Source organism: Xylaria bambusicola, assembly GCF_022495145.1.
Source record: "Xylaria bambusicola strain CBS 139988 unplaced genomic scaffold F5B22scaffold_19, whole genome shotgun sequence".
Lineage (NCBI taxonomy): Eukaryota > Fungi > Ascomycota > Sordariomycetes > Xylariales > Xylariaceae > Xylaria > Xylaria bambusicola.
The window spans coordinates 489356-511290 of NW_025953572.1; the positions used below are offsets into that span (position 1 = coordinate 489356).

The 21935-nt window shown below is 47.5% G+C and overlaps 7 protein-coding genes across 7 annotated transcripts; 3 read left to right on the top strand and 4 right to left on the bottom strand.

The window, feature by feature from the left end:
- Positions 1–946: 946 nt before the first annotated feature.
- On the bottom strand, positions 947–3860 carry F5B22DRAFT_655365 (POT family protein; the record flags this gene model as incomplete). The annotated part of the gene is made up of 7 exons (XM_047979879.1): positions 947–2035; positions 2149–2219; positions 2318–2322; positions 2405–3076; positions 3214–3273; positions 3342–3494; positions 3554–3860. 7 exons carry the CDS (start codon positions 3858–3860, stop codon positions 1315–1317), a joined length of 1989 nt encoding a protein of 662 aa, XP_047831119.1. The 3' UTR covers positions 947–1314.
- A 2531-nt stretch (positions 3861–6391) lies between these two features.
- Positions 6392–6868, top strand: F5B22DRAFT_646369 (uncharacterized protein; the record flags this gene model as incomplete). The annotated part of the gene is made up of 1 exon (XM_047978720.1): positions 6392–6868. One exon carries the CDS (start codon positions 6392–6394, stop codon positions 6866–6868), a length of 477 nt encoding a protein of 158 aa, XP_047831120.1.
- A 1007-nt stretch (positions 6869–7875) lies between these two features.
- Positions 7876–9398, top strand: F5B22DRAFT_143571 (NUDIX hydrolase domain-like protein). Its single transcript, XM_047969053.1, has 2 exons — positions 7876–8338; positions 8439–9398. The coding sequence occupies exons 1-2, from the start codon at positions 8289–8291 to the stop codon at positions 9388–9390; spliced, it is 1002 nt and encodes a 333-aa protein (XP_047831121.1). The 5' UTR covers positions 7876–8288; the 3' UTR covers positions 9391–9398.
- Positions 9399–9439: 41 nt separating this feature from the next.
- Positions 9440–11027, bottom strand: F5B22DRAFT_143589 (MFS general substrate transporter). Its single transcript, XM_047969054.1, has 2 exons — positions 10715–11027; positions 9440–10641 (listed from the first exon to the last, which is right to left on the bottom strand). Exons 1-2 carry the CDS (start codon positions 10918–10920, stop codon positions 9489–9491), a joined length of 1359 nt encoding a protein of 452 aa, XP_047831122.1. The 5' UTR covers positions 10921–11027; the 3' UTR covers positions 9440–9488.
- A 2788-nt stretch (positions 11028–13815) lies between these two features.
- Positions 13816–15503, bottom strand: F5B22DRAFT_636226 (cytochrome P450; the record flags this gene model as incomplete). The annotated part of the gene is made up of 2 exons (XM_047977261.1): positions 13816–15096; positions 15180–15503. 2 exons carry the CDS (start codon positions 15501–15503, stop codon positions 13816–13818), a joined length of 1605 nt encoding a protein of 534 aa, XP_047831123.1.
- A 1053-nt stretch (positions 15504–16556) lies between these two features.
- On the top strand, positions 16557–17951 carry F5B22DRAFT_605907 (branched-chain amino acid aminotransferase). Its single transcript, XM_047974885.1, has 4 exons — positions 16557–16648; positions 16725–16757; positions 16826–16939; positions 17009–17951. The coding sequence occupies exons 1-4, from the start codon at positions 16618–16620 to the stop codon at positions 17899–17901; spliced, it is 1071 nt and encodes a 356-aa protein (XP_047831124.1). The 5' UTR covers positions 16557–16617; the 3' UTR covers positions 17902–17951.
- A 1303-nt stretch (positions 17952–19254) lies between these two features.
- Positions 19255–21919, bottom strand: F5B22DRAFT_605910 (uncharacterized protein). Its single transcript, XM_047974886.1, has 4 exons — positions 21510–21919; positions 20842–21453; positions 20705–20779; positions 19255–20637 (listed from the first exon to the last, which is right to left on the bottom strand). The coding sequence occupies exons 1-4, from the start codon at positions 21541–21543 to the stop codon at positions 19571–19573; spliced, it is 1788 nt and encodes a 595-aa protein (XP_047831125.1). The 5' UTR covers positions 21544–21919; the 3' UTR covers positions 19255–19570.
- Positions 21920–21935: the final 16 nt, after the last annotated feature.

Consider the following 21935-nt stretch of genomic DNA (forward strand, 5'->3'; position numbering starts at 1 on the left):
CAAAATTCTTCAAGACATATTCACCAAGCTAACTTTCCCACCTTCTTGTTCGCAAACTTAACCGCGCGTCTCGGCTGGCCAAACGCACACACACTCTTCAGTGACCACAAACAACAAGGATTCACGGGACTTATTCTCTCCCTCGCTTCTTCACCTTACTCCTCGATAATATCTACAAATTTCATCCTGAGACCATCTCTCCGACAATGGGTAATTGCACAAGCGCACCATCCGAGCCACAACAGCTGCCGCCGGGACGATGGGATGATAACGCCGGAGTAATACCTCCCGGGCCACGACCGGTGCCGCATCCAGCATTTTCACAACCCAACACAGGGACATCCGAATATCAGCCGATCGCAAGGAGAAATACTCCAATACAAGGTGCTTCATTACAGAAAAAGCCTACATACAACGTTTCCCCATTGAAACATGCTCCAACAGCGGAACGGGCAGAATTTATCGATCCACGAACGCCAGATGCACCAAAGGAGATGCAGGCTACACCCTTCCGTTCATGGCAAGCCGTTCCATTGGGGAAGCGAGAAACAATCGACGGCATTCCCCTTCTAGACGCCAATGAGTACATCGCGGTAGCGAGGATAGAGATGTCGAAGTCGACGCAGCAAGCGGGGCCGAGACGCGAAGCGAAAAGCTTGTGGGGGGACAAGGCAAGGGATATCGCGTACCGTGGTCCTACATCTTTCCCGACACAGCGATCAAATGTCATTCTCGATCCAGCGGTTCCATTGTTTAATGAAGAGAGAAGGCATAGATAAATCAAGAGTAATATAATCAGCTGGAGTCTGCATATCTTTATTTCCAACCACTCTAAACTCCACGCAACATGGACGGTATTGCTGTATGCTTAGTATATTAGTGTACTTTGACACCCATATTTATCTCCCCAGAATGCTCCATCGTAGCTGCACTACATCTGAGAACAGGCAGAGAATGAAGGAATGAAAGGCGGAGGCGGATGAGTTACCGTTAAATGTAAATATAACAGTGAACCTTTTGATTTCGGCCGGGCCAGATCATGCCACAAGTTAGTAAAGACAATAACTACCAAATATCTTTACAAAACTAAGCACTGTCTGTTGATATAAGGCTTCACCAAGTGGATAATGGGAACTTGAGTAATTGTTCGTTTTCAATAGGGGCCACAGAACTGCTGAGGATGGGTATATAGTATTTATAAGTTAAACTTGAAAGATACCTTCCCTCTTCATGGGTATTCTGCTCGTCATTCTGATCACACAATATTACCATAGGTCAACGTTAAACCATACAACTCCCCTTCGCAATTATATTTTAGGAGCTGGTGCCTAGCTTTTCATCTAGGCCTTGTGCGTGTCTGATTCGATTGGCCTCGGCCTGAGCTTTCTCAACAGCAGCAAAATCTTCATCCTGATTTTTAGAGCCCTTGAAGACACTATCGGGTAGTGCGTTGAGGGCCTCCTCTTCTTTATCAAGCTTCAAGAAGACAAAATGGAAGAGTAATCCACCAAGAGCAGCGATGATAGCCACTGTGGTGTAGAGCCAGACAAGAACGGGATCAGTGGAGAGCGGGACAAAGGCCTGGCCAATAGCTGCCGAGAATGCCTGAGCAAACCAAAAAATTCCGGTAATGAAGCCACGCATGTTTTTCGGCGCCTTAGTGAAAGCATATTCGAGACCTGTGATAGAGGCAAAAATCTCGGAGAAGGCGATGAGAACGTAAGCGGGCGTCTGGATCCACACTGTCAAAGGCGGCTTATACAGACGTTCATTTACATTCGTCTCTTCACCGAAAAGAACTTCTTTACAATTTGAAACGTGGCCATATCCGGACACTTCTCGGCAAGGGGATTGCCAGTAGATCTCATGTTGAATGATAGCACCAACGACCATAGCTAACGTGCCAAGGAGAAAACCAATGCTGATTTTCCTGATCGGTGTGAGATTGTACCCAAATCTACGCAAAAGCGGGTAGAAAAGCTTGTCGAAGATTGGAATAAAGATGAGCAATGCAATAGGGTCGAGGTTGTTGATTCTGTGAGCTCCAAGTTAACAACGGTCCCTCATTCGTCCAGCATAAATATAGTATACGGGCAAAGTCATCTGGAAAGCGCAGGATAACAATGGTGATACTGAAAAGGCACTTACACATCGTTCGGGACTCCACCAAGTACCATAGTTGCAGCTTGACTAATAAGGTTGCTGTTGAGCTGGTTGTACTAAATGCGAAACCGTGTGAGTAAAACCATGTCATATTTCAATTTTTACAGTTACATAAATAATGGCGGTCACGTTTCTAGATCAGGAATTCACATACTGCGGCTACAGTTAGCGCTGAAAGATAACGGATCTTTTCTTAGGAAGCCCGGGCCTCAGAACCGGCACGGTGAGCTTTAATACGTACCAGGCAACCAATAGATAGGAAACAGGAAGAAGACTTGGCAAGCCTTTATGCCTCGTCGAACTTCGTCAACCCAATTATCATCGAAATTCATCCATGGCGGTCGTTCAGATTCGGGAATATTACTTGGCTTGACTCTTTCAAAAAACCCAGGTTCTCGTATGTTTTTCCATAGTCGAATAGGATTTAGACTCCAACGACCTTTCATACCTAGCCCAAGGAGGCCAAAGAACTTGCCTATCACCGAACCTGTGGGCGGATGACGGACATATTTCTTCTTGAAGGCAATGAGGACAAGCGGACAGAAGAGGAATAGTGCCGTTGGCAAAGTGAACGACAGATAGAAACCGACGTATTTCTCAGCGTAAACCATCGAAATCTGTCCAACAAGACTGCCAACGTTAATGAAGAAGTAATAGCGCATGTATATCACGGAGATCGTTAGAACCGGATCCTTGATTACTCGTTCGCCGCTCTTCAATGTCTCGACGACCGGTCGAGGGTGGGATGCTTCATACTGTTCTGCAATCATGGGCGAGATATTCGCTTTGAAGAAACCCACGCCGATGCCGAAGAAAATGAGACCAAGAGAGAAAATTCCCAGGGCTGCGTCGGGCTTTTGAATTACAGGAGGAAGAGCTGATATGATAAGGATGATATGTCCAAAGGTAGCCACTAGTTCAGCTCGGTCAGTTCTAGAGCTTACGAAGAGCGCTGAGGAATATCTAGTTGCGGTCTTCTTCTCTCAGGGAGTATAGTGAGAAGTCTTCAAAATAAAACAACTATCCAGGGCAAGTTAATCTCATACATACCTGCGATGGCAACATGAATTGTCTTATATTTCCCCCAATAGGTATCCGAGAGATATCCACCTATATACATGGTCAATGTTGCGAAAACAATGTAGAATTCGTCATGGCTAGAGTGCAGGTCTCCCTACCGAGCAATGGCATTAAGTATGCCCAGAAGCTGTTGAAAGTAACTAGGCCGGTAGAAGCTTGTTGGCCCTTATCGAGTGCGCCTGGCTGCCCGAAAGTCCCTGCCGAACCCGTTGTGGACCCTGGCGGAAGAGGCTGCTGGATGAAATTGACAACTATTCGCTCTTAGTAATAGGTTTGAATGCGATAATTGAATGGGCTAAGTGAAGCATACAAACTGCAGTAGTCCCGTAGTACGCAAAGCGTTCACAGAGTTCAATGAATGCGATGGTATAAATGATGGGACTAATGTGACCCTTCACGCGACGCAGAGTCTCGAGGTCTTTTTTGGACGGGTACTCCTCGCCATTCGGGCCTCGAAGAGGTTCATCAGTGTCGGATCCAGATGCGACAACGCCTAGGTCATCCTCAGGACCGGCGACGCCATTCTTCTCAGTTGTTGTGGTCGTGTGTTTGGGCTCGGGTGCGTCTTCACTGACGGACTCGACGACATCGGCAGGCTTGCCGCCGTCGGTGGCCATGGCGAAAAATGAATGGGTTAGTACTGGAGACGCAAGGTAGCAATGAGATTGGTTCAATAGGAGCACAATGGCATCTACTAGAAGGACTATGAGACCATGCGACAAAGATTGACGAAGCGAAACATGAGCTGTGACAGTCCCAATCTAGCTGAACTATGATGGCAATTTAATAAAAAGATGGCAGAACAAGTGGAGGGGACGGTGAGGGAGAAGAGTCAGCCGACCGTCGAGGGGTCGGGGGACAAAGGTGAGCTTATAGACGCTATTACCGCTTTCGAGTTGTGAGGTAACGTGCAGTGCGGTTTGTCTCGTGTTTTGTAAGCTGATGGAGTGGGTGCTGGGCTGGGGCCAAGGACTCGATGGTGAGGTACCGGTACTCTGCTTGGCAGGATGGTTTCTACGGTGGCAATCAATTAGCAGCAGGTACTGAAAATGATGATAGGTATTTCGTAGAGAGCCGAGGTTTGAGGATTGATTGACGCGAGTTTAATTTGCTGTGCGGCACAAACCAACACTACCCTGCCCTGCGTCTCTGTCTGCCTCCAATGTCAAAGAACCTGGAGCTCACCAGGGGAGCTAGAGTACGGTGATCTGACTGTACTGTAGAAAGCTGGAGATGAGGGTAGAGGAGGAGGTGGCGACGACGACGACCAGGGTACTCGTATACGTACCATTCGTAGTATAGCTGGTAGCAGATATCTACATACCTGTGTAGGTAGCGAGCAATTAACCTATCGTACATTCCATGCCAATCTTGCGCGAATGAGACAGGGTAGGATTTGTCGAGCTCTTGTCGAAGCTCTTGGCTACACTAGAACATTATCCATTTCGTAGTGCAGATGGTAGGTACCGGTAGATAGTATTCTAGTAGTATTCTGGTAGTGTTCTGGTAGTGTTCTGGTGGGATCAAGCTCCGTCCCTAATCGATTAGGTAGCGATTCAAGCAGGCAGCCCCCTGCTACTGCCTTCTTACTGGAGGGCCTGAAGAGGGGGAGCTTCCTTGGTAGGCATCAACAATCCATCCCATTATGACTCTTATCGAAAGATGGTGCCAGACAAACAGACTATTGACCTTGGCGGATTCTTGGTGAGAAGGAAGATATCTCCAGGTAGGTAGGTAGGTAGTACACAAAGAAGGCTCCTGACTTGGTGACTCACGACAGATTTATTCTGTAATACGAAGTACCTAAGGCAATGAGACGTAGAACTGGACAGCATACCTAGGTCATACCAGGCCTACTACCGGGGAGGTACTCGGTGTACATAGTTCGCCTAGGTAGCCTGGTGGGCGGGTATGTACCATGAGCCTCCCCCAGCTTTGCGGCATAGGAGCCGGCGCTATGCTAGGCACTCAGTAGCTGCCGTTGTCCATTAGTATGCTACATGTACCCACATGTACATGCGATCCAAACTTGGTAGGGAAGAGGGCGGGGAAGAAAGAGAACATTACCTTAACATGGGTACATACCTACTGGGCAATCAGCTATGTATCTAGATTCAGGTCTGCTTTGAAACCAATCATGTAGTGTAGTGTACCCCTCCCTCCATGACTTTGGATTGTCTATACTCTGTAAACCAATAGCCGATTGAGGTGTCAAGAAGCGCGAAATCGTGCCGTTCTCCGGACTGCCTCGGTACAACCAGTACATAGATACCTTACCTATGTACCTATACTCGAACTACCTTCTTAAAGACGCGGGGTTTCCACCGTTACGGATAGGCACGGAGCCCACTCCTTCCAGAAACCGTTTCCGCTAATATCCGCACCGTCGAGTACGGAGTACTTGCTTGCTTAAGTATCGACAGCGGATGCTAGAAACGCCTCATGACTGCATGTCAGCCTGCGTGTTTTACGAAGTAGGTACCTGTTGTTCCCATACTATTTACACTACTGTAGGTAAGGTATATACCTAGGACACACACTTTCTGTCGCGTGATTCGAATGGCTGACGGGATGACATTCCATTCCCGACATCCGAGCTGAAGGGACCAACGGTGGCGGGCTCACTGCATGTACGACGTACCAAGAGTGAAGAGTAAAGGGCCGATAACAACAAACAGGCCTACAGTAGTTTCATTGCTGTTGCGGGAGACCGATTCTCCTTGTCTTTTACTTGGCTAATTCCCTAGTTCTTTGGGCTTTGTACCTCCCTTTTCCCTGATTCTTTTTTGCTGCCTCAGAACAAGGACTAAGCGCGACACGATGCTTTCAATGCTTAGACTCTAGAGTCATTGATGCACCACCACATAGGAGGTAGGCATAGAGGCCAGGCAGAACAAGACGTTTGTTTCCATCCACCTTCGTAAAAGCCCTTTCTCGCAACGCCATGAATCTACAATGGTTTGTCAAATCGGGTCCAATGCAACTCGAGAAGGGCAGCGTACTATATAACGCCGTGGCATCATCGATGCGTCTTGCTGAGAATAGCACGAACGACTAAGTAATTGAGTGTCAAATAAGCCCAAAGAATCGCGTCTAATCCTGAAGAACCCTACCTATTCACAAACAATTTCGCAGCAGCTAATTCAACATGTTTCGAACTTTCCTGCGATTGATTGTCTCCCCATTATGGGGGATCATCAAATTCGCCGTCGCCCTTTGCCTCCTGTTAGGGCTAGCAGTTATACAGTCTACAAGTCTGGGCCGTGTTGGACCCCCTATTACACGTGAATTCGCCTTCGCTAACGCTGTGCAGCTCGCTTCGTTCAACAACACAGTGACCAACAGCACAGCGATCAACAACACAGTGGCCAATGCTCCGGGCATCACAGCAGTAATGAAGTTCTCTGAGTTCGCGCACAACATTTCCGCTATTGACACGGAGACTGAGACTTATCGACACCTTCAAGACGTCGGGGTAACTCCACACGATTCCTCGGCCACGTCACGGAGAACAGAGTGTCGCGTGTCGTCGGTTTCCTCATCGAGTATGTCAAATCAGGCCCTCGGAAGGGCACGCCTAATCTTTTCACCGGAGTGCACGATGAAAGATGTAACGACACCCTAAAAAGGTTGTACCGACTTGGGATTGCTCACAATGATGCCCATGCCAGGGATTGCCTTGTTCGTCAAAATGGAACAGCTGTTCTGATAGACTTTGATCAAGAGACGAGGGTCAAAGGTGATTTCTCACGCGACATCGCACTCATGAATACTGCAGCTTGGTAATAAGGAACTGAGTGACAGCGAATGTAGTTTAGGTTTAGGTGTGCTATGGGCTTGTTCAAGGATGTTTCACGTCGATTTAGACATGGTTATCGGCTTAGTCATAGGTCAGTAGTAGTGCTGTTTTAAGAATTTTTACATTGTTCTCTATATGTCAGTAGTAAGGAGATGTTAATCCTCCCAAGTAATGCTCTTAGGGTTTCAATAATCGTTTGTTGATGCTGGGACAAATATCACATGATCTATTTACGCAGTTTAGTGTTCGAAATATAGGGATTCTAGTCCTTTATACATGGTTTCAGGTATCTAAAGGCCGCTTAGAGTTTCGATGTTGTACAGTTCTGAAGGGGAGGCTTTGTTTATTGATCCACTCGAGGAGAATACCTTCCATGGCCTTCCTATTAAAATTCTTAAGAAAGCTATTGACTAGCGTTTGGTCTCTAGGGTTTCCAGGGCCAGATAAGAGGAAATGAGGTCCCTACAGGCACCCATCAGTGAGCAGTTATAACAAGGGTACAGATACTAGGCTTGGAACTTAGAATTCAGATTATAATGAACAACTAGGGCTGCATGAGTCCTTGACTAACCAACTCCTTCTTGGCTGTTGGTGGCTTGACTCGACTCTATATACAACTGGTTTGCCAGCCCAGACCGCCTAGGTCTCTGGGGTCTGTTTCAAGAAACGAAATCTGTATAAGCTCACTTTCCAATATTGCCCAATATTGCCTGCATGTCTTGAAAAATCATGAACAGCCTGCAATGGTCCTCCGTACGGCCGAAGTTCAAGGTGAACTGCATATTCAGCTGGCACAGAGACTGTGCGTGTAAAGTATCAGATCAAGGAGTAACGTTCGGCAATGGAAATGTTGTATTCAATTATGAGATATGCAATAAATTACTCCCAGTGTTTTGAATTGCTATAATCCATGCGTTTATAATACCCGCACTGCTACTACCTCTTGACTTATGTAACTAACTGTAATCCTCACACCGCTCCAAGTGCAGCCTGCCACAACCTCTCTTTTTAATCTGAGACACCTGAGGTGGATTACGCAAATCCCTCTGCGTGAGAGATAGACGTATACTCCTGACATTCAGTCCGCGAGTAACAGGATTTTGTACACATACCACGGAGGTTGAAAAAACAGGTTTGAGTATCCCTTACAGAGGCACGTCAAATCTTTCACTATAAAACAGTTAATGTGATTTGGGGCCACTTGTGAAGTACTCAGTTATCTTTGGCCAAACACGGAGAAGTCACGATGGCTCTCCCTTGCAAGAAGTACTTGGATCTGGTGCGGGAATGCGACGGGTGAGTTTTCACGACATAACTCGTCAAGAGCGCATGTTTATCTTCAAACCAAGCACACAAGGAATAATCATGTCTCATACCACAAGCTAACATCCTCCAGGTTTCCCTACCCAGACGAAGAAGGCTACATAGACATAGTGTCAAAGCTGTACAAATTCCGCCTCCAAGAAATATGGGGTCCAACTAGTGGGAACAAACCCCAGTGCTGGGTTACTGTCGGCCTCATGCTTCCCGAAATTGTGGCCAAGATGCCGTGGACAAACAAATTTCAAGTTGACCACGTCACAAAGACAGTCGGCATTCCATGGCAGGAAGGCGCAAAGGTAGACTTTGAGACTCGCGCCATCGCCGAGCAAGTTGGGCTGGCGCGCGACAGAGACAGCTTCGAGATCCTACGCAAGTGGCGCGACGAGCCGTACAAAATCCTAGGGCTTCCGCACGCCGCCAGCGGGCGCCCGGAAGTGCGAATGGCACGCGGCGCGAGCGCGCTTTTCGGGATTCATACAATCGGGGTGCACGTCTTGGGATATACGCGCAGCGAGGACTCGAACGAAATGATGCTCTGGATCCCGCGGCGTTCGCCGAACAAGCAGACGTTCCCGGGTATGTTGGACAATACGGTCGGGGGCGGCCTCACTGCCGGCGAGGACCAGTTCGAATGTCTTCTTCGCGAGGCCGAGGAGGAAGCTTCGTTGCCCCGGGCCGTCGTGCGAACGTGCGCTTGCGCCGTCGGCGCGATTTCCTACTTCTATATACGCGATGAGAGAGCCGGGGGCCGTGGAGAGGTGGGGTTGCTACAGCCGGCGACGCAAATATTGTATGATCTGGAGCTGCCAAAGGACGTGAAGCCGGTTCCCTTGGATGGAGAGGTGGACGAGTTCCTCCTCTGGACACCACAGCAGACTATACAAGCGCTGTTAGAGGGGCAGTTCAAGCCGAATAGCTCACTCGCTTGGATTGAATTTTTCATCCGCCATGGATACATCACTGCACAAAACGAGGACGACTACATGGAAATAGTGACGAGGATTCACAGGAGGGTTTATTTTTAGTTCCAGGTTAAAGCATTTATATTTGAATCGAGAATAGTATGTGTTTTTCTATCATCTCTGTGGCCCGCTATTAGTTTCCGAGAGCGCCGTTTCTCTTTTCAGGGCTTTGTAGTCTTATTATACCGAACCACAGATAAAAGGGGCTTGATTAGAAAGAGTGAAGCTGCAGTCACAACAGCGCCCGCAAAGCTCTGCGCTGGTCGAAAGTCAATATGCTCAGGATGTATACCAGCCAAAGCGCCTGCTACGGGTGACCCAATAAGCACTCCTACCCCGGCAAACAGCCAGACTACGCCCATTCGCGAGCCGATGACGTCCATCGTGGGGGATAGGGTAGGATGCGACATGGCTGCGCTTGGAGCGGCGACCAGCACGCCGGACACAAGACCGTAGATAATGGCGAAGGCAACTACACCCCCAACGCTACGAACCGACATCCATGCGAAGAGTACAACAATTGCAACAACAGTCCCTGCGAGGTACACCTGCACGGCCCCTATGTAGATGGCCGCGACGAGTGGGATTGTTCGGCCGAGGAACGAGCCTATGCTGACGAAGACCAGTGTCAAGATGCCAAAGTCACGACTCTGCCCGAGAGAAGTCGTTGCGAACGTGGGCAAGAAGAAGGCCGGGATATAGAAGGCGATGTAGTTGAGCAGTAAAGCTATTGCGAAGAAAAGAAAGTTGGGCTCGCAGACGACGCGCAGGTCAACGACTGCGCGCCTATTCGCAGGAGGTTGAATGCGCTGCGGCATGAGGATTGCGAGCGCGACGGCCGACAACAAGAGATTGACCAGCGCGACGGAACGCACAGCCCAACTGAAGCCGATGCTCGGAATCAGTTGCCGGAGCATGAAGGCAAATATGATGCCGCCTACGCTGCCTCCAGAGCTGACGCTGCCAATGGCTAGGGGGCGGGTCTTATCCGGGAATATGGTCGAGATGAAGGACAGCGACGGGACGTAGATGAGACCGCCTCCGAGACCAACGGCGACACCCTGCGCGAGGAATATCGAATAGTACTGCGTAGCGATAGAGAGCGTGGCCATGCCCAGTACGAGAAGCGCGCAGCCGACAACCAGGAGCGGTCGTAGATAACCGGCATCGAAAAGCGGCCCGGTAAAGGTGCCGGCGGTGATGACGAGGAAGACTTGTATACTGCCGATCCATGATATGTCGCTTGGTGATGTGTCTTGGAGCCTAGTCTGGATGTAGAATTCTTGGAATAGCCCGAACACCTGCGTCAGTCCCCTAATAGGCAAGTGAGAATTAGTTCGCGTCAATTCTTTGATGCTGCGTACGTGGTAGATGATGGGGAACTAACCAAGCATTAACGAACATAAAAAACGTAGCTAGCACGCACAGCCAGGGGTGAGTCAATTTTGACCCATATCCTGAAACCTCGGTTTCTTCGCACTGGCCGCCATCTTGTTCTTCGTCAGGACTCGATTTCTCTACTGACACATCGTGACTCTTCTTGATTGTTTTATTATCCATAGAGGAAACTTCGTCGTTCTCAGGGATACTCATGAGGCCAGCTATTTGGCGAGACAAGCGGCGGCAGGTTATTTTGAACGAACCCGACAAATGTTTCCTATACGATTGATATGATAGACAATTGGCAAGTGGGATAAGTGGGAAAGTAAAGAGATATCATGAAGACGACTTAGGATTCTGTCTTGTTTCACCGCCGAGGCGGCTCCGACCATGATTCTATCCCTTGACTCATACATGTACAACATCTCTAATCAGCTGTGCATTTTACCTTAAAATAGCCGAAGCATTGAAACAGTAAGATATTTTTTATTTTCATAATTGTGATATCATAAATTAATATATTGAATTTGGATAGTAAGCTGATCTGTAGCTGCCCGAACCTTGATCTTTCAACCATCTGCCAGGCCTTTGGTTGTCTAGCGAGATCGGTGTAGAATCGTGAGGTCATGACGGATAGGTCCGATGTATGTATGTGCGGTCATCTACTTGTAACCAACTACAACATTCAGTCTTTTCTTGCATACATGATTCGTCACTTTCAACCAACCGCCTTGAGGTGGGTGCGGTAGTGATTACACAAATGAGCTACCAATGAGAAGATGTCCCTATTGTGATTAACCAACGCCGCCACCTCTGTCCTCTTCTCCTGCTCGGCCATTGCACCAAATTCGAACTACCATTTCCGCGTCCAGAAAGTTAGAGTTTGAAAGCTCTGTCATGACCATAGTCTGTTGAGTTTTATACCGGGAAAGAAAAAGCTAAGATTTATTATAGTTATCTGTATTCACTATAATCATACTAGGAATGTAGCTTATTAGGGTAGTTCTGGGACTGACTCTGTTTACCCCAGCCGAGTTTAAAGTGCTGATTGGTACCCCTCTCTACGGGAACACCCGTAGATACTAAACTGTATTAGGTTTTAGTAACTGTCGCTATATCCAAGTCGATCGACTACATAGTCGACTTAGACTGAAAAGTCAGGCTTTCGCAGGCTCTCATTGCCACAACCCTAGATATTTGATGCTACGCCCCTCCTGCTCCGAGAGATCCGTTATCGTTGGTTAGGGTAAGTTTTCACGACGTGTTACTCATCCCTGTGGTGTTAGTTGCGAGTCTCAGGACGAGATCGAGAACTTAGGCTGCGAATACCCCTCAATGTCGCAGCAGTGCAGCGGGCCAAGAACTAGCCGATTTGGAGACGCATGTACTGACCTGAAAGCTTTTTCTATGTTGTAACGTTAACAGACGGATGCAGCGGAGGTGGTAGATAGGTCAGAGAGCCAGTCGTCGTCTCTGGGCCCGACAGTGTAGTGTAACACTGTTGAGCCATGGTGACCGATGGAAAGGACTGGCTAGCTCAAGCTGTGCAACCCTCAGCCTTCCCTCAGTATTGGGGTCCTCTGTGGTGGCAAATTGCGGTTACAGACGACTTTACGTTAGCCGAGTCAATTGGAAATCATTTTCGGATGACCTTAGAAAGAGGGGTTCGGCATTATCATCTATCCCACTCGCGAGATCGAAGACTGAATGGTCTCTTTCAGTTTTACCTCCCGGAAAGGCCGTGGCTCTGATTCACGCCATCTATAGTGACTCACTGAGTGATACAAGTGCGATCCCGGTGCAGAGTGGAAGAGCTAAAAGTGGCAGGTCAGCAGGCAAGGAGGGTTGCATCCTGCCGTTAGGTCCTGATCCAAGAGCATTTGGGGGCCAAGCAATTGGAGTCCACACCAACTATTTCCCCGAAGACCACCTGGCCTGAGCCTCATGCACAGCACGGCAGTTTAGGGAAATTATACCGTTTTTTCTTTTTTTTCTTTCTTAGGAAATGCACGTCCCAGCATTCCACACGCGCCGATTGGTAATGGCCGCGTTCTGTCAAGAAGGCGGCCGCCAAGTCGAAATGTAGAGTCAGTACGCAATTAAATTGGCTTTATTAACGTACATAGCCGAAAGGGGGGGGGGGGGGGGGGATGAGGTTTGTTGCATTGGCTTATTTCTCGACGCAGGTAGGCGGGAATGGACTGACCGTTGGTATATACATATATATATATATATATAATTTATTTTTTTATTTTTTTGAAAATTGCTCATGCCGGGGTCGACGCTGATTGCGATGGTGAGAACCAGCCATCAGCACTTCACCGGACGCTACCCGTCTTGCGGATAGGCTGGACTGTCGAGATAGAATACAGCGACAAGCATTCAAGGCAAATACCAGAATCCTAAAGGATCTATCAGGTGCAACTCCAATAACAAGGGCCCCACAGGTCACCACGAGTATACAGTTTGTAGCCTGGTGCCCTAGATAGAGACTCATACTTAGGAAATACATCAACCTTTCAAACACACATGTGCCACCAACAGGATCGATGTGACCTACGATGATTCGCTCAGGCTGCTGGAAAATATGCATAGTTCTTAACCTTGTCACATTCATATTATAGGACGAGAAAGATCGTATCCGGTATTTTAATGCGATGAAGGTGATACTACAGGCAGTGGGGTTGAGGCGTGATCCCCTAACCTAGTCTGATCGGGGAGGGCTACAATTCAGTTTATCTCGACCTGAGAACTTTACCTTGCTTTATGTGTCATTGATGTAATACTGAAATCTTTTATTTTGCAGTGTCAATATATATGATACCAGGTCAACCAGATTGGTCAAAATTGAAAATAAACTGGGGTGAGATATGGGGGTAAGTACAGTTAGACCTGGGTTTCGTATCCTTCGGCACCAAACGTAATGGGACAAGCGACCGGCCCTTGAGTATCCTACACGCCTTGAGCCTGCTAATCCCATCCATATTGCGCATCAACAGAATAGAGTGAGTCTAGCATAAAAGATAGCTGGCGTAGCAAAGATAAATGATAGATTTCAAGATTGGAACGTAACAACTGACTTCTCCGCAGGAGAGGCGACGCGAGAGCTCAATTCTCATCATTACAAATGACATCAAATGTCGCCTTGCTATATATGTTAAACCACGTAATATCCTTGGTCTGATTCTCCGGCACCGCCATACGACAGTTAAAGTTGTTAGTTAGGAAAGCAGCAATAAAAACCTTGACCATCATCAATCCGGCGCCCTGCCCTGGGCAACGCCGTGGCCCCTTTCCAAATGGCATGAAGCAGTACGAACGTGTTATGGTCTCTGTCTTGTCAAGAAAACGGCTGGGGTCGAAAACGTTCAGCGGCGCCATGTTCGGATTAACACGCTGAGCCCAGCTCTCCTCGTTCTGGTGTAGGGCGTGGATACAAGTAACGATTCGCGTGCCAGATTTAATTTTGTAGCTCATATTCTTGACTGACAGGTTGAAATCCTTGACTGCTGCGTTGTTAATAAGCGACCCAGGCGGCTCGTAGCGTAGTGTTTCGAGAATGAAAGCGTTGAGCTTCGGGGCGTGCGAGAGTTTAACGAACATGTTGCCCGGTTGTTGCTTTAGCTCATTGATCTCGTCTAATAACTGCTTTTTCCAGTATAGGTTTTCGGGCTCGAGAAGATGGAAAAGTGTTCCCATAACGCTAGATTTAATTGTATCAAGCCCTGCAATAGTAGCTGTTACTAAATCATCACGGGTCATAGTGATAGGAATCCCTAGTTCATCATTGAACTCCTGAACAAGGGATGCCACAGTTTCCTCTTCAGGGGTACGCATCATCTCCTCGGTTGCTTTCACCAGGACTTCAATATTATAGCTCAATCGGCGTGACTCCTTGGTAAGAGGGAGAGCGGCTAAAGGGAAGTAAACTCTGTTCCAGAAGCGACTGGCATAAAAGCGAAGCTCGGTAAATGTTTGGTTTAAGGCAGTCATAGAAGGAAGAGTGACCAAGTTTCCAGCGGTGTCTTTGACGGTAAGCTGGCGCTGGATATTGCTTCTACCCCAAATAAACTCTCCGCTGGATTCCCTGGTCCAGTGGTTCAATAGCTCGCGGATGTTAATTGTAATACCAGATCCGTTCTTTACCCTGAAACGTGTGAGTGCTTCCTCGGCCTGTCGACTGACAATATCGAATAGGCGTTTATTATCTCGCATGCCTTTGGTCAAAGTAACTTTTCTTTCACGGAAACGCCATTTGTTTATTGGGAGGAAGGTTAAGGCGTAGGGGCTTAGGCGGCCGAAGGAGAACAGAGCTGGGGTGTCTCGGTCAACATGAAACCCCGTCTTGGCTATTAGCTCTTCACAGAATTCCGCGCTGGTGCAATAAAGCTATTCAGATAATGGCTATCAGCGAGGGGTTTCAATCACAAAAAGAAGAGAAGGACGCCGGCTGGCTGTGCTGTGCGTTTTACCTGAAGCGAAAAGCCACGGACCGTTCCGTGAATGTCTGTCGGGCGTTCAGTATACAGCCAGTCATGGCTCTTATTCTTCACTTGTAGCCCCGATACTCTCATCTCCGCTCCGACGACAGCATAGCATTTATCCACGAAGCGGATGCCTTGTTTCTCATAGAATCTGCGGAGCAGAACGAGTCGCACGACGTAAGTCCACAAAATCCAGACCACGATTCCCAAAGTTGCAGCGAATGAAAGATATAACAGCTTGTGAATCCCAGAGGACTGAGATGTCACCTCAAAAAGTGTCTCGTAGGATGCATTACTGGTGATGTTTGCCATGGTGATCGAAGGCAACTCAGCCCCATTCAAATTAACGACGTCAAAGGCTTTCTCCATTGTCAATCAAGTAGAGATAACCTTGACTAGGGCTGGGAGCGAAATTAGAGCCGTGGCTGTTTAACCTATGTAAGTGGTAAAAGATCAATAATAAAGCAAACCTACGTTCGTGGAACGGATAATAGGTATAAGTTCAAGCGGATATCAACACTGTTAGATCGGCTGGTTTCGCACGACACTCTCTCTTATCCAAAACTACTCATATTTATCACTGAAATAGTATGACCTAAAATTGCCAAGCACAGGGACTCCTACAGTACTTGTAAAACACATAGAAATTCATGAAAAGATGTACCTACTTTATCCCCTCTTTACTATCTATAAAAATATATATTATACCCAATATAACCATTATTATATTATATCTTAACTAAGAGCAGTGCTAGAGCTACATCTATCAACTTCGCTTTATTTACTAGCCTTCCCGTTATACTTCTACCACATTACATATAGTTAATTAAAATAGTATTATACACTTGAAAATACCAACCTTATTAGAATTCGGTTAGCTTATATATAATATATATAATACCCCTACAACTGTAAATAAGTGTATATTACTGGTAGAGAAAGAAGTAGGTTAGATATAGCTACTTGCGAAGTAAGTAAATCTTAATATCTAATCCCTTCCTGATGAGTTCTTAAGGCTGGCAGCGTCAAGCAGCGTGATCCTACGCAGGTTGTTTTGTACGACTCAGAGTTCAGTATTTAGGAACTTTTTGTCAGATCTGATGATACCTTACCATAAGTCTATGCCGCATGATCTTTCTATTTCCAGTTTACGAAATGCAATAAAATCACCCATTTCCTATTCCATCCTGCTGCAGAAACACCCGATTCGTCAAGCTCTCAGGAATCCAAGCTGCGAGCCAAGCTGCAGCATGCTAGCCAACACTGGTAGGGTAGCAGTGGGCTAGGTAGACCATTCCTAAAAGGCGTTGTTGGCACGAAGTATTAATACGTACCCTTTCCTCGTCTTGTTCAAGAAACGCTACTGATTTTGTGAGGTAGACCTCGTGTAGATACTAGGTCACGTTGGCAATACTCTTGTGCTACGATGTTCCCACCACCCCCTGAAAGCTCTGTAGGTAAGTCAGGTTTCCAGTTTTGTACCGTATACTGTTACAATTGGACGTCCCCATTAACTTGTGGCTTCATATGCAGCATGGGATACCCTTCGATTTGATGTATACGAAGGTAACCAACCTCTATCACTAACCAACCCTTACGGGGCAAGCTTGTCTGGATTAACGACGGGTACATAGTGAACGGTCACGTCGAGTCTCACTACAGCAGATCCAGTGGCCAATGGAGTGAGCCACAGTTCGTGGTGGATCCACTGCTACGAATTCACGGCATGACGCCAGCGTTGATGTATGGTGAGAGATCCCATTTAATATTTGCTAGTGATTATATCTTATTCCTAAACCGATTAATTATCTCTTCAGGTCAACAAGCCTTCGAGGGGCTCAAAGCATATCGCAATCCTTCTGGGGAAGTGCAGATATTCCGTCCGGCTATGAATGCTCAGAGGATGATGCGCTCTGTCACATACATATCTGTCCCGCCCGTGCCCGAGGACACATTCTTGAGCTGTGTGAATATGGCAGTGGCCAAGAACGCATCCTTCGTACCGCCTCATGGGGTTGACGCTGCGCTTTACATACGACCTTTTGTCTTCGGCACCTCCGCAACTCTCAGCATGGCCTCCCCTGACAAGTACTGCTTCTGCGTCTACGTGACACCTGTGAAGGTAGCATACGGCCTCAAGTCTGTGCGAGCCCTTATTTTAGAGGACTTCGATCGCGTGGCGCCTAAGGGAACAGGTCCTGCCAAGGTAGGTGGAAATTACTCTCCCCTCGTGTGTCATATCGAGGCAGCCAACGCCTCTGAATACGGGATTTTGCTACATATTGATAGCAAGACCCGGAGTGAGATTGATGAGTTCTCCATGGCCGGTTTCGTCGGGATCAAGGCAGACTTGGACCAAGCTGGCAGCTACATCATCGTGGTACCTCTGGGACTCCGGACAATCGAGAGCGTGACATCAGACTCTGTCTCTAAGATTGCACAAGATCTAGGTTGGAAGATGGAGAGGCGCACTGTAACATGTGACGAGCTTCCAGAATTCGATGAAGTCCTCGCAGCTGGGACAGCCAGTGGACTAGTCCCTATACGAAGTATTTCGAGAAAATCAACTGGCAAGGTTGTCACATATAACAGCGACTCTGAGGAGCCTGGGCCATGCTGTACCAAACTCCTGTCTGTCCTGAAATCTATTCAGCAGGGAGATGTGAAAGATCGGTTTGGATGGTGTTATAAAGTCACAGGAATGAGTTAAAACCCATTAAGCATAGATACTTAAGGAGCAAAGTAAATTCACAATCCCCGCAACATAATCCATCAGGGCACAGTTATTATAGTAGTGCATAGGTGCAGCGATAAGCGCAAAATCGCTAGGTATCACGGAACGAGTATATCGGAGTATAGTACATTATACCGTTGCGCTACCAAAAGGTAAACGACGTAATCAGGTCCGAAACCCTGCGTCTCTATACTCGACTATATAGTATTACTGTGACACTAGATGCTTGCATAGCACACGGGTTCGTGCGATTGCATGGTATTAAGATCTCCTATAATCTTACGCTCTTGACAGTAGCCAAGATCGTCTCATTTCGTATAACAAAAGGATTCCTAAAAAATAATCTTTGAAAAAACCCTTATTTCGGTGGCTACGAGAGATTTATAGGGGGCCTGCCACTAACAACACTAATTGTGACCGTTCATGACGATCATGAGGCCGTGTGGGTTGAGATCATTATTATAGTGTTGCTAATCACATACATCAATTACCCTGTTAGGCAATTGTTACTCTTAACAAATAGTTCAAGTCAATGCTATTGCGGCTCCCAAGATTTCACGTAGACGTTGATCTTCAATCAAAGTAATCATATAGTGTTAATCGCAGCTGCTTATGCGAAGCACCACCACAACTCAAAAAAAAAAAAAAACTTTGAAACCATCACAACAGCCCGTTTCTGAGTTGGGTAAGCATGTGTCGGCAAGTCCTACTTTGTAAAGTCAGGCTCTACAGAGAAGTTTAGAGACCCCCGCGCAAGAACAAGTGCCATAGATCTGCCTATACGCAGCCTGGTCTTAACGGTTGTACGAAGTACAACCACACCAGATCATTGGAACGGCCCCGCCAGCTTATCCCAACCTTTGCGTGGGTTTCCTCGAATCAGGTAGTTTGGTGATCAATATATGCACGTATACCAGGTTTTGTTGGACGTTTCGCGTAGCCATACTGCATTTGCGGAACGGTCGCGCCAGCTTACTTTGATCATCATACATATTAGGTTGGTTGGATGTGTTGTGTAACCACACCCGGTTCCTCGCATGGTCTTGCCGATTTATTCTGGCGTTCCCGGGGTTTTGTTGCCCGAATCATATACCTAGCCCGATGTACTAATATATTCATGCATACCACCTAGGTGTCTTGAATGTGTCGTGGAAATATTTGTGTTCTTGCAATAGTGTCGCACATTACCTAACACACAATAACGCTGGTACCGGTAGGTCGTTGTGATTTGGGCCATCAGGCTCTTGGGGTACCTAGAGGCAACCACGGTCGGAAGCTCGGTAACGCCTCATCATTGCTCATAGCCTGCTTACTGAGATGGGTGTGAATGTTGTTCTCTAAGAATTATATCTGGTGTGGTACTGTAATCTCAGCCTGTTATCTTACGGTAAGTATTAGCACATTTGGCATGATTAAGTGCTATTATGGCATTGATGACAGTTTGTACTTGGAGCTTGATGCACATGTTATGCCAAGCTAGAGATATTATCCAGAATTGTGACCCTGCTATAATGGTTGAGATACTCAAGCATATAACCAAATTCGCGATACCCATTTCACCCTTGACTGCAGCATGCTGTATACAGTAACAAAACGTACACTGCACGTTTAGTGTGGATATGGTTGCACATCTAGGGTTGCCCAATCAAATAGCCTTGTTCTTACTCTCCCACTCGTTATTGATGTCGGCATAATCCTCCGGCCCATACGGCTCCACCATCTCAGCGAACCAGCCCTTCTTTCGGTGAGATTTCAACCCCAGGTCATGCTGCAATAAGTCAAGGTAGGGAACAGCGTCAAAGACGAAGTTGGGGTTCTTGTTACCCCAGTCTGTTGGGTAGCGCCACCTACCCCAGCGGTTGTAAAGTACCGTTTCGTACTGGATCTTGGCTAAGGATGTACCGTCATCACCGGCGTCAAGCGTCTTGGCTGGGTCAACTTCCAACATTCCAGAAAAGTGCGCGCTGATCCACAAGCCAGTGATATGAGCTGTCGGGGCATTGCTGAGATTGGACATGATTCCAGCGAAGGCGATGTCGCGAGTGCGAAGGAAGCGGACAGATGCAGGTATGAGGAAGTGGTATAGCATGTATGGCGTGAGCGCTGGGGGCTCCTCGTCTCTGCTCTCGATCCCCTTTCCGTGCGTCAATGGCACGTAGTTTCGATTCCATACCGGTGGTGTTTTTAGCCGTGGGAAGCGCTGCAAGATATCTTGATCTGCTTGGAGCCCTAGTTTACCATATGGAGTTTCGTCATCAGTAAGTGGCTGATACGGAATCCCGAGATCCTTTTCGATCCCTTCCGGTAGGAATTTGATGGGCGGGATGTGTTTCCAGCCTGTATTGGCTACGAATACCTCAGATTCAAATTCAGTACCATCGACCAGGTGGACTCGTCGAGGACTCAGATGGCTAATCTCACCAACGTAAACGTCAACCTTGTTGCTTTTGACGAGCTCAAAGATATCCTGCTCATAGTTGAGGATACTGAAACTTGAGCCAGTAAACATAGCTTGAGTCCATGGTTTGAGCTTGGCGGTATCCGGGTGTGCATCGTAATTATTCAGCGTAAGCACATCGTTCCCTAGAATTTTCCAAAACGTGTTCACGATGGATCGGCCAAAGGCTGTACCGTGATAGAATGCACGTATACCAGAATACCCGTCTGCGTCACCCCATATACATGGGCTAAACCACGTCAAGAAGCGAGTATCTGTAACATACAGTCAGTTATTAAGCACACGACACCAAGGTTCAGCCGTCAGATGTATGGTACGTACTCGCCAGCTTCTCTAACCAGCGTTTCAAGGGCGTCACATAAGGGGGTGCGATCCAACATGGGCCGTGACCCTCGGCTATCATCAACAATATGATGTTAGTGATCGTGGCTCATAAGAGCAGTGACAGGCATAATTACATCTGATAACCCAGTTGACCTTGGCGCCCGCTGTAGCGTAAGCGTAAACCGTATCCCAAGAGAATTTGGATGCTCCGAAGACGGTCACAGTCTTGGCCGTTAGGGTATCGCGATTCTGTTGGAAATATTTCCCGTGGAAGAGTTTGCCGTCGAAGCTTTCCTGTCCCTTGAAACGTGGCATGAACGCGTCCGAGGTCAAGCCAGTAGCAATGATGAGGCGACGTGCAAAGATCTTCGACTGATTCTTAGCATTTTGAGGATCGTCAATCGTGAGAATCCAGCCTCCGTCAAGGGTCTCCTGATGTTCAGCGCTGAGTACCCTAGTCTCGAGACGGATTAAGTTCGCAATACCAAAATGAGCCGCGTATGCCTTCAAATAGGTATTGATGGCGTTTCCACTGATGTGTTTCCCAGACTTTACAGGGAATGAAGCACTGCTCATAGGAAAGTCTGGATACTCATATGTGCCCAGAAGGTTGTTGCTGTTTAGCCCGGGGTACAAACGCTCATCAGCCCACGTGCCACCCAAAGAAGATTGGCTGTCGAAAATGGCCAGCGACTTGGTTGGCTGCGTCACATGAAACTGCTTCGCAGCGGCTAAACCGTATAACCCTATCCGAATCGTGTCAGTGTATCAGGTAGGCTAGTCTAACACGGCCGATCCTCACCTGCCCCGACAACCACGCAGTCAAAGTTGTCCATGATGCGCAGCTTCTCCTTCGCAAGATAATGTTCAAAGAAGCAAGTGTTTTGACAAGTGTGAAGTTAATTGAAAAGCATGCAAGAGCCGAGCAGCGAAAACACCGGTCCGATTAGCCACCTTGGGGGTGGACTTCATAGAACAGAGAAAGTGATAGGGGCTGAATCACTGATGTGATGCAAGCCACGACAGACCTTTTTCATCTTACTGCATACAGGGAGGGTATCATCCAGGGAAATGATGTTTATCCGGTAGGCCGAATGAAGCAGGGCCTATCACGAGCTTTGTTTAAATCGTTACTCTCGTTTGTTGCATCCATCCCAGCCCCAACATGCAAATCACTGTGGTCTCCTGTCAGGTGAATGCTACACATCATTTTGCATTTGTTTGCGTC

Coding starts and splice junctions, on each gene's coding strand:
- F5B22DRAFT_605910 (XM_047974886.1), bottom strand. CDS start 21,543: ATGGACAACTTTGACTGCGTGGTTGTCGGGGCAG. Junction 20,780..20,841: donor GGTCAACTGGGTTATCAGAT/GTAATTATGCCT, acceptor TGTTGATGATAG/CCGAGGGTCACGGCCCATGT. Junction 20,638..20,704: donor CTGGTTAGAGAAGCTGGCGA/GTACGTACCATA, acceptor TGTATGTTACAG/ATACTCGCTTCTTGACGTGG.
- F5B22DRAFT_143571 (XM_047969053.1), top strand. CDS start 8,289: ATGGCTCTCCCTTGCAAGAAGTACTTGGATCTGGTGCGGGAATGCGAC. Junction 8,339..8,438: donor CTGGTGCGGGAATGCGACGG/GTGAGTTTTCAC, acceptor AACATCCTCCAG/GTTTCCCTACCCAGACGAAG.
- F5B22DRAFT_143589 (XM_047969054.1), bottom strand. CDS start 10,920: ATGAGTATCCCTGAGAACGACGAAGTTTCCTCTATGGATAATAAAACA. Junction 10,642..10,714: donor TTTATGTTCGTTAATGCTTG/GTTAGTTCCCCA, acceptor CTTGCCTATTAG/GGGACTGACGCAGGTGTTCG.
- F5B22DRAFT_605907 (XM_047974885.1), top strand. CDS start 16,618: ATGTTCCCACCACCCCCTGAAAGCTCTGTAG. Junction 16,649..16,724: donor ACCCCCTGAAAGCTCTGTAG/GTAAGTCAGGTT, acceptor CTTCATATGCAG/CATGGGATACCCTTCGATTT. Junction 16,758..16,825: donor TCGATTTGATGTATACGAAG/GTAACCAACCTC, acceptor ACGGGTACATAG/TGAACGGTCACGTCGAGTCT.